Source organism: Falco peregrinus, chromosome Z (assembly GCF_023634155.1).
Source record: "Falco peregrinus isolate bFalPer1 chromosome Z, bFalPer1.pri, whole genome shotgun sequence".
Lineage (NCBI taxonomy): Eukaryota > Metazoa > Chordata > Aves > Falconiformes > Falconidae > Falco > Falco peregrinus.
The window spans coordinates 45,020,010-45,033,333 of NC_073739.1; the positions used below are offsets into that span (position 1 = coordinate 45,020,010).

At 37.9% G+C, this 13,324-nt stretch overlaps 1 protein-coding gene across 1 annotated transcript; it reads left to right on the forward strand.

The window, feature by feature from the left end:
- Positions 1-6,437, forward strand: RFK (riboflavin kinase). Its single transcript, XM_055791244.1, has 4 exons — positions 1-148; positions 1,634-1,785; positions 3,102-3,204; positions 3,800-6,437. The coding sequence occupies exons 1-4, from the start codon at positions 67-69 to the stop codon at positions 3,928-3,930; spliced, it is 468 nt and encodes a 155-aa protein (XP_055647219.1). The 5' UTR covers positions 1-66; the 3' UTR covers positions 3,931-6,437.
- Positions 6,438-13,324: the final 6,887 nt, after the last annotated feature.

The window sequence follows — 13,324 nt, forward strand, 5'->3', positions numbered from 1 at the left end:
GTGTGGCTACGGGGAGCGTCGGGCGAGGAGGTGGTGGCGGCCGGCCGCCTTTGTCTGCCGGCCGCCATGAAGCACCTGCCCTACTTCTGCCGCGGAGAGGTGGTGAAGGGCTTCGGCAGAGGCTCCAAGGAGCTGGGCATCCCCACCGGTGAGCGGGGAGAGGGGTGCGCGGCGCCGGTGCCGGGACGTTACCGCCGCTTCCCCCGGCGGAGCGAGGGTGACAGCTCCCGTTGAAGACCAGCGGCGAGGCGTTCGCCGCGGCGGAGCCGGGAGCTGCGGCCCCCTGCGCAGAGCCAGAGCTCCGTACCGGGTGCCTGAGGCCACCGGGCCCGGGGCGTTCAGCGGCCTGAACTTCTCCGGCCATGTGAGCGGGGGGGCCGGGCGGCTCCGGCGGGACGGGGCTGCGGGGGGGGCGCGGCGCGGTGCGGCGCCAGCCTTCGGGTGGCCGCCGGCGACGCCCAGCCCTCCTGCACAATTGCTTCACTCTCTGTGAATAGGCTTGGCTTGTACCGTGTTAGTTTTTCTGACGTTTTTTCTTGCAGAGTCTTGTACTCTCTTCCGTGTTATTACCACCCCACTCCCCGCCCCCCCCCCCCCCCCTCCTCCCCCCTTATGTTAAACTGGTTGCTTTCAGTCTTGGTTTTAGTTCGTTTAATCATGTAACCATCGTCGCAATGATGTACAGGATGTAGATATGTGATCATATGCACGCTGTTGCCCAGCGGAAGCTTGGAAAATACCCGTTCTCATAAACCTCAGATGAGAACAAGAGAGGGAGTGTAGGCACTGGGAATAGCTGTAAGGAGGGAAGGTCAAGGGGAGCAATGCAGAGGTTAAAAAAAAGAGCAGGTGGACTTGGCCTGCAAAAAACCAGAATTTCCTGTTGCTCGTCTCTGTTTCAGTTGTCTAGATACAGGTAGATGTGTAATCAAACTGAATTTTAGCCTGTCTTAAACAGGCAGTGAAGTCAACGTGCAGCACCACTCCTGGGAGACAAGGAAACTTTGCAAGACCAGCCTTGAGGTGCTGGATTTGTGACGACAGTGTGATAATGGTGTATTGGTATCAGGGAATAGGGGAGGGAATTTTTTGTTGAGGTGCCTCTGAAAGGCAACTTGTACAAAATTGTCAGATGACTTAATCATAGTCTCATTTATTTCTACATACTGTATTTCATAAGTAATTATTTTACTAACAAGTAAATAGTTCTGAGATGCTATTTTATAGTGCAGAAGAGACTTGATTTTCCCCCACCCTTTCATCTTTCACCATATTAAAGCTGTGATAATTATCCTAAGAGTGAAATGCATTCTTACTGGATATATTACATGTTTGTTAATTATTGCCATAGAAGAGATTGTGTATAACTATAAAATATAACTATATAAAAATATAAAATACAACTATAAAATATAACATAAAAGACGTGATATCGCTGGTATTATCACAGGAACTGAATTTTGTGAAGCTGGTTTATATTTTATACTTTGGCACGTTGCATGGTTCTTACCATCAGTGTTATGTATGTAAGTAGTATGTAGGCAGAGCCTGTCTTTTAACTGTTTTAAGATTCTGTTATGCCCTTGACTTACATAAAGTCACTCACGCTTTACACTTTCTAAAATTTTTGCAGCTAACTTTTCTGACCAAGTAGTTGAAAGCTTTCCGTCTGATATCTCTACTGGTATATACTATGGATGGGCCTGTGTTGGAAATGGAGATGTGCATAAAATGGTTTTGAGCATAGGATGGAATCCTTTCTATAAGAATATTAAGAAATCAGTGGTAAGAATTTTGCTTTGTGTGGGATTTTCATTATAATAAATGAGTCAGGTGTTGAGTTTGAATAAGATAAGCAGAACTTGATCCATAAATGAGATCAAATTCTGTTTGTGCTTAGAAATGTATTTGGTTTCTATATCATATGTTCATATTCAGAAAAGGAAATACTCTCAGTGTCCAGAGAGTATGCAGCTGTAGGTGAATAAAGTTTATCTTCTTTCTATTCCATCATTAATTAAATACTTCCAAAACAAAAATTCAACAGTATTTCTGAAATGGTGGTTGCTTATGGTGTTGATGGCTAACTAAACTTGATAGATGCATTGAATTTACTAGTTATAAGAGCCCTAGCATGAGCTGGAATATACTAATATATTGTTCTCTGTCAGCTATCTATATTTCAAACAAGAGATGTTGGGGCATCTTCATTTGTAATGGTTTCCTGATAATTCTTCTCTTAAATGATGGAATCTGTACATGAGGTGCTGTGGCTTGATATACAGAATAAATATTTGAAGGTACATAGTAAGATGGAGGAGCTGAGTTAACATCCTGAGCTGTGACAACTGAGTTTTTCTTGTTAACAGGTGCTGGTGTTTTTTCTGAGTCTTTTTGAGCTCTGCTTTAATTGTTTAAAACACTTTTATTTGGGCATGAATCTCTGCTTCTAAGGTTCCGATTGTTTGAAGGCTCTGTAATGTGCTTGTCCTAATGCAAAAGTGTACCTTTTAAAATTTTTGCAAATAACTTCTCTGAGCAAGTAGTCAGAAGCTTTCCATCTGATATCTCTGTTGTTATGTGCTATGGGTGGGCCTGTGTTGGAGAGGGAAGTGTACATAAAATGGTTTTGGGCGTAAAGCACTTATTCTTGAATTCACTCCTTGAACTTTATCATTCAGTGTCCCACATAGGCTGCTTGTAAAAGTTGTCCTTAAGCCAACTGTTTCAATCAAAATCTTCGTAGCTATTTGGATGCATCAACTTAGTGATGAAACATTAAACTTTGTGATTTGCTGCCTTGGAAATCTCAACTCTGAGAAGTGGTGAAACATTTCTCCCGAGTAATATATGTCTTGTCTTTTTTTTTGGCTATCAGAATACTCTTCAGTGAGTAGTTCTTAAATTCTGTGCAAAGTACAGCTCTCCTTCCTAACATAATCAAAAGCTTTAGCTTTTAAATCTTGCATTAAACATGCTAAGATAGATCTCCTTTTTATTGGTGTGTGTTGGGGAAAATTTGAATTGGGGATATTAGCTCTACATCCTTACAGTGAGGGAAATAAACTCCAGGTTCATTATATTTATTTCTCTTCCTTTAGGAAACACACATTATCCATACCTTCAAAGAAGACTTTTACGGAGAAATTCTTAGTATAGTCATAATTGGATATATTCGACCGGAAAAAAACTTTGATTCCTTAGGTCAGTACTGCAGCTCTCCCTCAAGCTAGTATCTTATTTGTCTTATTCATGCAAATACTGTCTGCACTGTCTCTTTCCATAAAGAGGTATTTTATCTCTTAAACTTTGAAATTTCAGTAAAATGTTTCCATAAGCTAAATGTACAAGTTGGTTTAATTAAAAATGCCAGAAACAAACCCCCACATTCTCCAATGTGTCAGACTAAAAAATTGTACTGTTGTGTCACTTCTCTGACGAGTAATTTTAAATCACATGCTTGTTATAAAAGCATCAGTTTTGTTTGTTGATTACTTTTTTAAATGCAGCTCTGTTAGAATTGAAAAGAAGTGCTAAAATGTCTTTTGGAACAAGGAGAGGGTAGTGCTTATAATGGTGAAAAGTGCAACTCTGGCATGTTTAAAAAACAAAACTAATCAAAAACCAAAAGGCATCTTAAAACCAAAGAATTTTGCCTTTCAAACCTCATGGTAATAATTATATTCTACTTCTGGGACTGTTGTCTGATATTCTGTGGTATACCTTATTTTCACTTGCTATTGTGTGTTCAGAATTTAAACCAGCTTTTAAATACCCCTATTCTTATTTTTTTTTTCAGAGGCGCTCATTTCAGCAATTCAAGAAGACATTGAAGAAGCAAAAAGACAGCTAGATTTACCAGAACATCTTAAACTCAAAGAAGATAACTTCTTTAATCTGCCAGAACACAAAATAGTGAACAACCACTGAGGAAACCCATGCTGCTTGTATTTTGCTCTGTTTTTTATCTCCCTTGTCATGAAGCTTTTATATTTGCACTGCTTTTGCAGGTACTCTGGTGTCATGTGTCTGTTTAGCTAACTGAGGTTAAAACCAATCATGCAAGGTGACTTCAGTTTTCTTGTATTAATTCATCATTAACCCAGCCATGCAGTAGAAGTAGAAGGCTGGTTTAGGTTCTTACAGATAAACTGTATCCTGAAGTTACGTGTTGTTCAGGGATCTGGACACATGTGGAGCAGGACCTTCTCTGACCCTAAGATATGGGTAGTTCACTTAACTGAAGAATGTCTTTTTTTAACATACAGAATGTTATTCCAACCTTTTTTCCCAGTTTTGTGTCATTCTCAGATCTAGATCTTAGCTGTATGTGAGAAAATGTTGCTATTCATTGAGTCAGGACCTGCCTGTAGTGCAGGAAGGCAATGATTAGGTAACAACAGCAAGATTTGTTCTTTATAGTTGTTATTTTTTATATGCTTACACAGCTGTCATGGTTGAAGGTGTTCCTTTAATTCAGATTATTTATGTTAAGTTTGTTTGAAATGGAGGAAATTGCTGTTGCTCATTAAGTTACTGGAATCTGAGTTATGTCACATATAAGAAACAGTATATATATTTCTATATATATGACACCACACGATCTGCATAGTTTACTTCTGAGGAAGTGTTTCGCTGAAATTCAGGAAATGGATGACAGTATGGAAGTTGACAAACTTTAAAGGTTCCGGCACAAAAGATGCAGAAGCAGCATAACAAGATTTCTGTTCATTGGGCATTAAGGCAAAAGAGGTAATGGAAGACAACTTAGCATTTTATGTGCTGCTGGCATTTATCATAGGAAAATGGGGAGAACCTTGGGGTTGTTCACTACACTGGCAACAAAATGGCTGACTTGAAGATTGGTGTTACTGTAAGGCACAGAAAAACCTCATTGACTCCCTGCACCACATGCAGGTAAGAGCTAGGGCTTTGGCCAAATGAAATCCTTTGCAGATTAACGTAGCAACACTATAGTGGGTATTGGTTATTTATTACAAGTAAGTGCAGCCAGGACTACTCTAAAATGTAGGGAAATAAATGGAGGGGATATTGTTAGAACTGATAAATTAAATAATTCCTATAGTATGTGTGATTCCACATCTACTTTTTTTTTTCTCTTAAATTTTTTCTGTCTCCTACTCAGTGAGTGGAACTAGGTAAGCTGCAATGACTTTGTCATGTTTGTCATCTTTTGATGTTGGCTTGTGATGTGGCTGGGAACATTTTCTGTGGGTATGTCTCAACTGTAGCTCTGTGTCTGAATTACCATGCATAATTTGGAACGCACAATTTCTGTAGTGCAATTTTATGAATTTAGTCCTTGTCCTATCCTATTCAAATCCTGCTTTTCACTCTAGGGTTTAAGGGAATTTTAACAAGGTAGTTTGGGTCTTTGTGGCAAGTGCTATCAAGATGTTAGTTCCACTTCGTATTAACTGTCAGGCAGTATCATCAGACGTTATTAGGAAGGAGGTCTTGAGCAAATCAAGGATTTATGTTTGCTCTTTAGGACTTCAGGAGAAACTTGATTTAATTTAAATGAATTGTTTGCCAGTGCTGTTGATAGCAGGAGACACAAGACAGAATTGAGGGGCTGGGGAGGGGAAGGGCAGGGCAGTTTTCAGCATTTAGATATACTTTTCTTTTAAAAGAGAACAAACTAATTGAGTGAACTTTTGCTATATAACGTGTTGGAAACTACTTCTAAAAAGTCTGTAAAAGCATTGTCTTGCAGGACTGACAGTTGGATTTTTTTGCATTGGGGGATGAAGGGGGAATTTTTTTTTTTTTTCAAAGATTTGAGGCATTCTTGGGATTGCAGTAATGTCAAAATCTTATATTTTACTATTTTTTTTTAAGAATAAACGCTACACTTGTCAACTGAATATATTGTCAAGAATATATTTGAAGAATAGATTGTTGTTCTTCATAGTACTGTAGCTAAACACTCAGCCACCTATAAAATTTTTTGCCAGTAATTTCATGTGTCTGTTGTGGAAGCCATGGTGCCTTAAGCTGGTTGTCTGAGTAATGCTTTTCTGCATCTGCTAGTAAATGCTACTATCAGAAATTCAATTCACTGTTTGGCTATAGAACCACTGTGCAATAGAGGACAGTGGCAAAAGGAAAACTTGGAAAAAACTCTTAAGTTTGCTCTCAAATCTTAGCTGAGGTGTGATGTATGGATACACTGAACTAATAAACTGCTCTTCATTTGTTTGTCTTCAAATTGGAGAAAATTGCTGAGCGTACCTGTCCACATTATTTAAGAGAAAATGTCATGTATTGATTCTTAAAGCTCAATGCCTAATTCCTAGCACAATATAAACTTTATGAAGGGTTATATTTTTGTATTACTTACAAATAACTGTATTTATTCCAGTTGATGTGGCTGCACTGTACCATTAATAAAGGAATTGTAATGGACAAAGTTATCCTTGTCACAGGTTTCCTTTTCTTTGCCACAACTAGCAAAGTTAGTTGTCTCAGTCTTACACAAAGCTTTTTAGGGGTGACTGCCTAAAAAGCTAGACTGACAGGAAAAAATAATGAGATGTTGTTCAACCTTCCCAGTGTGTCTGAAAACTGGCCTCAGTCTGGGGACTTAGGTGGTTTAGTCAGAACTTATGGGAGTGTTAGAATTCATAGCATGGAACCTGTGAATCAGTTTGTCTATATATGCTTTCTTTCAAGACATTCTAAACCTGCTTGTTTCTTTTAGGATTCAGATGGAAGAAGTTGTGTTCTTCTCCTGTGTTCTGCTTCAGCTGTTAAATGTTCAAGTAGGGCAGGTCGAACATTTGTCTGCTGCTGAAGGAGACTTAAACCTGTATCTTAAAACACATTATTTTGGCTCTGGCCTCTGGGGAAAAAGTTTGTTTCATACTTCTCTTGGCTGATTATATGTAGACCTTACATCAAGGAAGAATGTAACATATTCTGGTGGTATATATCGTAAGGGTTGCTTTATATCACATGTAGTGGATTCTTCAGTGTAGGCTGGTATCTGTCAGAAATGCTTCTAACAACAGAGTGCCCAGACTGGAGGTACAGATTTAGGAAAGGGAAATCCTCAAGCACCTGTGTTGTTCAGGGCTTTTCTTTGACACTCAGCATTATAACTTCCAAGTATCTAGATTTTCTACTAGTTTACTTCTGGAATTAAAACAATTTAAAAATACCCTAATGCCTTCAGATGTCTTTTGTAATGAATATACTTTATCTAGAGGGATAACCTTTTTTCCACACATGCTTGTATTTTCTGAAGAGAGAAGAGGGACGTAAAAAAAACCCAACCCAAACCACCAGCTCACTAGTAAGCAAAAGACTGTACTTGCTAGTGTGACAGTTGGAAATCTTCCGTTATCTACTTGTCCAGAAGAACATTTGGGTCGTTTTGTGGGCTCTCTTGGTTTTTAAATGGGTTGGAGCTTTAAAAACAAATAACAATGGCAGTTACTGTCTTAATAATGATCTCGATCTTGATCTATAATGGTTGGGAACTAATACTGGCTTCCTGTTTGTGGCTCAGATACTAAGCCAAGTGCTTAGTATCTTTTATATGTTCTTAAGTTTGCAGTTGGTTTGCTTCTTCCATAGTGCTAAGATTCAAAAGAGGAAGTCACAATTCAATCAATGAATACAGTAGGATTTGTATTGGGCATTTTTGTTTCCTAATGATGAGAACCTAGGTGAGTGAATTTGGTTTTTGCATAAGAACCAGGAAAAAAAAGAAAATTTGGAATTGAAGATTATGTTAAAGACAAGAAAGAGAAGAAAAGGTACAGCAAAATAACTGTTTGGGGATTTTGGTCGTGGCACATGCAGGGAGCCGGGATGGAGGAACTCAAGAGAAGTACTGAGGAAGAACAGTTTAACATAATGGTGGTTAGAGGAATGTAGAACTTCAACACAGAAAAGACAAGTCCTTATGTGGATGTCGAGTAGGTAATGTAAATGAGGAACAATAAAGTAACACTTCCCTTTTTATTAATCAATTGAATGTATAATATAAACCCACAAAGTAATGCAAAGGGAAAATACGTGTGTTGTTTTGTTGGTTAAGGATGTCTGCCTCCTGCTTAAACCTATTCTGAAAAGGGACAAAGGGGAAAAAAAGTTGTAATTGCTGCCTACTGTACATTATGTATTTTCCTAGGGAAAAATCTTCCATTTGGATTGCGATCAATGATGTCTCGGGAGATTTGTTAAAATCAGTTTTTAGACATGTATTGAGCAGCTCCCTACATAGTTCTGGGTAGTAGGAAACAGCCAATAAGAGTAGGAACATATGGTACTTGGAAAGACAGCAGAAGTGACCTGTGCATATGATTTCAACTATTAATTTTGGATCTTAATATCTGTAAATTTATCTAGTTCATTGCAAATATGCATGTCCAGCCAGAATCTTCAGTCATCTGTTGTTTGATTGCAGAAGTGATAGCTTATATATCCGTCTGTATGATCTTGAAAAGGTGGTACTGCTATTACAATATTTTTTATTAATTTGATTCAACACTTGAAATGTGCTTGTAAACCCCAGGTCCTAACCCTAGCATCTTTGGTATTGGCATATACCTACCAATGAGAAAACAAAGAAAAAAAAAAAAAGAGTGGAAAAAACTTCTTAGTCTTTCTATTCAGCAGTCCCTTTGAATCCTCAGAACATATCAGGTTGCATGTTTGGTTATTCCTTAAAATTTAGACTTGAAACCACACTTGCATGTTTTTTTTAGGTTGAGGGTAGATGAAAAAACTGCATTAGGAGCCATGTTCTGCTGAAAGAAATGTACCCCTCCCTCCCTTCCCTGTGTATATAATGCAAATTCTTACTTTTTGAATTCCTGTCGTTTGTCGTGAGATGACCAAATGTCTCAAAATCCATTTGAAATGCTTCTGTGGTAACTTATACCGTTGAGTTTTTAATAGTTTCATTGCTTTCTTTGGTTTGAAATTCTAGCCCAAGTCCTTAGCCAGAAGTCATGTAATGGTCCCACAAGACCTGGAGGCAATTGCATGGTGTACTGCAAAAACATAGTCTGATTTAGGGACTAGCCTGTGGGGGAAAGAGTCTGGGCCTCAAGGCACTTAGATGATAACACCTACAGTGTAATTTTTTTTAATTCCTTTCTATCAAAATTAAGAAAGAATAAGAATCACAGAAGAGGAAAATTTTCCCTATGTACATACACTCTGTTGGAAAGAGAAAGGCTAAAACCCACTAGTAGCCTACACTTCCCATTGAATACACATTACTGGATTATGAGAGGTGAGTGGGTGGTAAAACTGCAGGAGATGTGAATTTACAAGATCATTTTGAAGGAGCGTTATGAGTGAGAGAGTAATGAGAGAATTACCTATAAGGAAAAAAAATACAGCTAACTAAGGAAGAGCTTAGAGCTTGGAAACTTCATGGATAGATGAGAGCAGCAAAGAAAGCATGGTGAGTAAAGAATGAAACACAAAAAGGCCTTGAGATGAGAAAAGCTTGTGAAACATTTTTAGGTTTTAAATATATTTGTTTCCTTCAGGACGTCTTTCTCAGTGTGGTGGCTGGAGAAGGCAAGAGGATAGAGACGTGCAGCATTGGCTTAGTGGGATGGGGATTTGTGGATTTGAATAGCTGTGGAGTTGAATTTTGCTAGCTTTTTGAGGACAGTGTAAAAGACATAGACACAATAAATCCATAAAATTGTATTTCAGATCCTTTCATGCTGTGATCTGTGTGCATTTATTATTGGTTTCCTTGGTTGTACTGTTTTCTACGGACTTTCTCCAGTGGTGTCGGTGACTAACGAGCAGTTCCCTCTGAGTCAGTAGTTACTGGACACATGGCCTTTTTATAAAGATTATGATTCTTCTTGGTCTCCCTGTGCACTCTCAGTAGGCAGTTCTAATTGATAACAATGTAAAATTGATACGGCTCTGTAGGTCTCCAGCTTTGGGCATCCTTGACCACTTTTTTTAAAATGCAATTAAAAAAAAAAAAAAAGTCTTCCTCACGATTCTCTTCCTCATACCATGTCCTTCTGTTATCAGTCAGTTAGTTGTTCTCTTAAGAAGACCCCTTCAAGGCATTTATCTGCTATGTTGTAAAACATGGAGATTTTCACCCTACCTGTACAGCGTGAAATCATGCAAACTTCCTGCTGTCTTGTAGGAGCAGGCTTCTCATCCGAGCTGCCGTTTGAATCCTGCCAAAAGCACTGCTTTTCTGGAAGGAAAGAAGATACCAGTACTGCTTCTCTTCTGCAGGTGATAAATTCAAAACATGGTTGAAATGTTATGCCTAAACCAAAGAGCCTCTGAAAAGGTTTGGCATTTCAGAAGAATTCAGAGCTCTTTGTTTTTTGGAAGTGTAGTTTTGTTCCTGTCTTAGTTGTGGTAATGTAGACCAAATTATTTTAAGTAACAGGCTTTTTAAATGTAAATGCTTATTAGGGTTTTTTTGAGATTCTTTTTTTGTTTGTTTTCTGTGTTCGTTTTGGTTTGTAATGATTCAGGATTATTATATATACAAAAGTTTTTGTAAAATAATGGAGTTAATTTGAGAGCCCATAACCAAAATGTTTGCTACATCCCTTTCTTGTAGAGATCTAAGGCTGCACAGGTGTACCTTGGATTAAGCCTTAGAAATTTGATAGGAGTCAGGTTATAAAAACCAATAACAGTAATAAAGCACAATATTAATCTAAACAAGCGTAGGAGAGCAGGATATCACAAATTTTTCATTCTTTTTGTTTCTTCCTTGCTTTTCCCTGGAAAGCTCTTCCAGATAAGAACTTGAGTTGAAGTGACAGACCAGATGTGCCTTTCCAATGTACCTTGTTATTATATTGCTTTCGATAAATATAGGTCCTTATTTTGTCCTTTTTATCTGTCACATTATTTTGAATTCCTCTTTCTTACTGGAAGTGCAATAATTAAAAGATTAAAATCCAAAGTGGAGTCCACAGAAGTCCTTCAAATTTACCGAAGAATTCTGAGGTCTTTAGGAGTGTCTAACATTAAAAAAAAAAAAAAAAAAAAAATAGAATCCACTAAGGAATTACACCATAAAAATCAGTCTTTCTCACATTTAATTCCCTTGTAAAACCAAGTAATTAACAGGTCTAGAGCTATTTATTATTGGAAATTTAAACTATTCTAAGACTCAATCTGCTCTCTTAGCCACCTGGTCACACTGACAACAAATAATAGCGCTATCATGGTGGTTTTGTGCAAAGAATTTGTTCTTTCACAGCAAGGGGTTGTAAAGAGCCTCCTTTTCTGTAGTACAATGTATTTTTGTAATGGTACAAAGTTACATTTTGTCCCTTTAAGTTAAATTACCCACTGAGTGCTATTTGCTTTGGCATAGCTTGAAAGTGCTGAACCATTTAAAAGATAAATGGAAAATTTCTATTGTAAATTCTCTCTGCTTATTTCAGTTCCTTGTAGCCCAAGAAGGTGGTTAAAAAGACAAAAGTCCTTTTTGCCAGTGTACTTATAGACTATATTTCACTTCACAATAAATCCAAAATTTGTGTGATTAAATGATGCTTAATGACCACCAGGCTTAGGATTAACTGGGGGCTGATGACCTATAAAATATTGCAGATATTTTTCATACAAATAATGAATACATTTGCTATTTTGATGGACAAACAATGAATACATTTGGAGGTACTTGGAAGAACGTCATAACCATAAACCTTTAACAGTGCCTTATAGATGCAGTTTCACTGGGAAACATGCTATAGGGTTTTGAGGAAAAACGTACAGAGTTTTGAGGAAAAACGTACTGGCTTTGAGGAGCACAGGTGTACCAGATAATATCAACAAAGAAAATCTGGGTATAAAGCCTATTGTATTATGAATTGCTTTACAACTATATTTCCATAGTAGTAAACTACTGGCACCCCATCCCAGTGACATTAACCATGTAGATGAATACACCCATCTTGTTTATCTCTGTGTGTTTTGGTAGTGATTGGCGTGGTTCTCAATAGGTGTGTGCATGCACAGTTTGAGTAGGTGTTTGCATTAATTACAATGCACACAGATACATATTAGGGAAAGGATTTGCTTTCTGCACAGTGGACAGAAATGTAGTCTCTTAAGCAGTATGCATCTAGAGTGCTGCTTAGAAACCTACTAAGTATTTACATAAAGCTTGAGAAAAAACATGTTTTTAGAAACCATGCCCCTCCCACAATATGTATTGGATAAAATCTTGAGCTCATCAAGCCAGGAAATAACTAAATATACTGCAGTAATTTTGTAACAAAGGCAGCAGAGTGGAAGATCTATAAATTAGGAGTTCTCTAAGTTACTGACTTGCATGCTATTAAAGCTCATCTTCCTCATTGTCACCCAAGAATCCATTTTTAAATTTATGGTGAACTGTTGTCATCCTGTCGCATATATGACAGCATATTTTATATCTATATCTATAAATCATCATCATCTTCTCCAGTCTTAATTTCTGCACTCAATCTCTTGATCTTCCTGATAGTTTGTGTTGTTGTGGTTGCTCAACATGGGAAGGAGAGACTCTGGATTGATTTATCACCAGCTTCATTAACAGCTGTGGCTTTGGCTTGCTATATTCTCCAGATATATGTAACGGTTCCAGCAAAAAGTTGGAAAGAAGCAAAATTAGTTCATAAGAAAGTAAGTGGTTTAGGTTTTTCTGTCAGGTGGTAGAATGGTTCATAATACACTGGCATCTGATAATAGCAATTAAAAAAAGAAATTATGTGAGGTCAGGTAGGAGGGGTCTGTTTTAAGTGATCTAGTAGAAAAATTAGGGTCAGCATACCATTTTCAATGTGTTGGAGTTACTGCCTTACCGTTCTAGTACAACAGTTCTGATCTTGTAGCTGTGATAGTACAAGAATAAAGGCAAAGAGGGGGTTGATAGGACAGCTGGGTTGCTTTATTAGATTAGGAATAGTCATAAAGAAACAGAAAAACTAACAGAAACAAAACCACAACCTAGCTCCTCACCTTAGGCTAGAAACACAAAGCCCTCAGGAATATGTATATTTTTAACTCTCTGGTATCTAGAAAAATTTGGAGACTGGTTGTTGTGTGACCTGAGCCTTTTTCCCAATAGTATCAGCACATTTCCTCACTCTACAGACCCTTTGTGCATAAAATGCTGTAGCTATTTCAAAGTCAGTGAGGTGATTTTGACATGATGATACAAGTTGCTGTGCATTGAAATGAGTACTTCCCAGTCAACTGCTTTATGAAAAGCATGGACATTTAAAACACTATTTGTAAGTGACAGAAGGTGTCATCTCCAATATCTGGCTGTTACTTGAGCAGCAGCGTT

Coding starts and splice junctions, on each gene's coding strand:
- RFK (XM_055791244.1), top strand. CDS start 67: ATGAAGCACCTGCCCTACTTCTGCCGCGGAGAGGTGGTGAAGGGCTTC. Junction 149..1,633: donor GGAGCTGGGCATCCCCACCG/GTGAGCGGGGAG, acceptor AAATTTTTGCAG/CTAACTTTTCTGACCAAGTA. Junction 3,205..3,799: donor AAAAAACTTTGATTCCTTAG/GTCAGTACTGCA, acceptor TTTTTTTTTCAG/AGGCGCTCATTTCAGCAATT.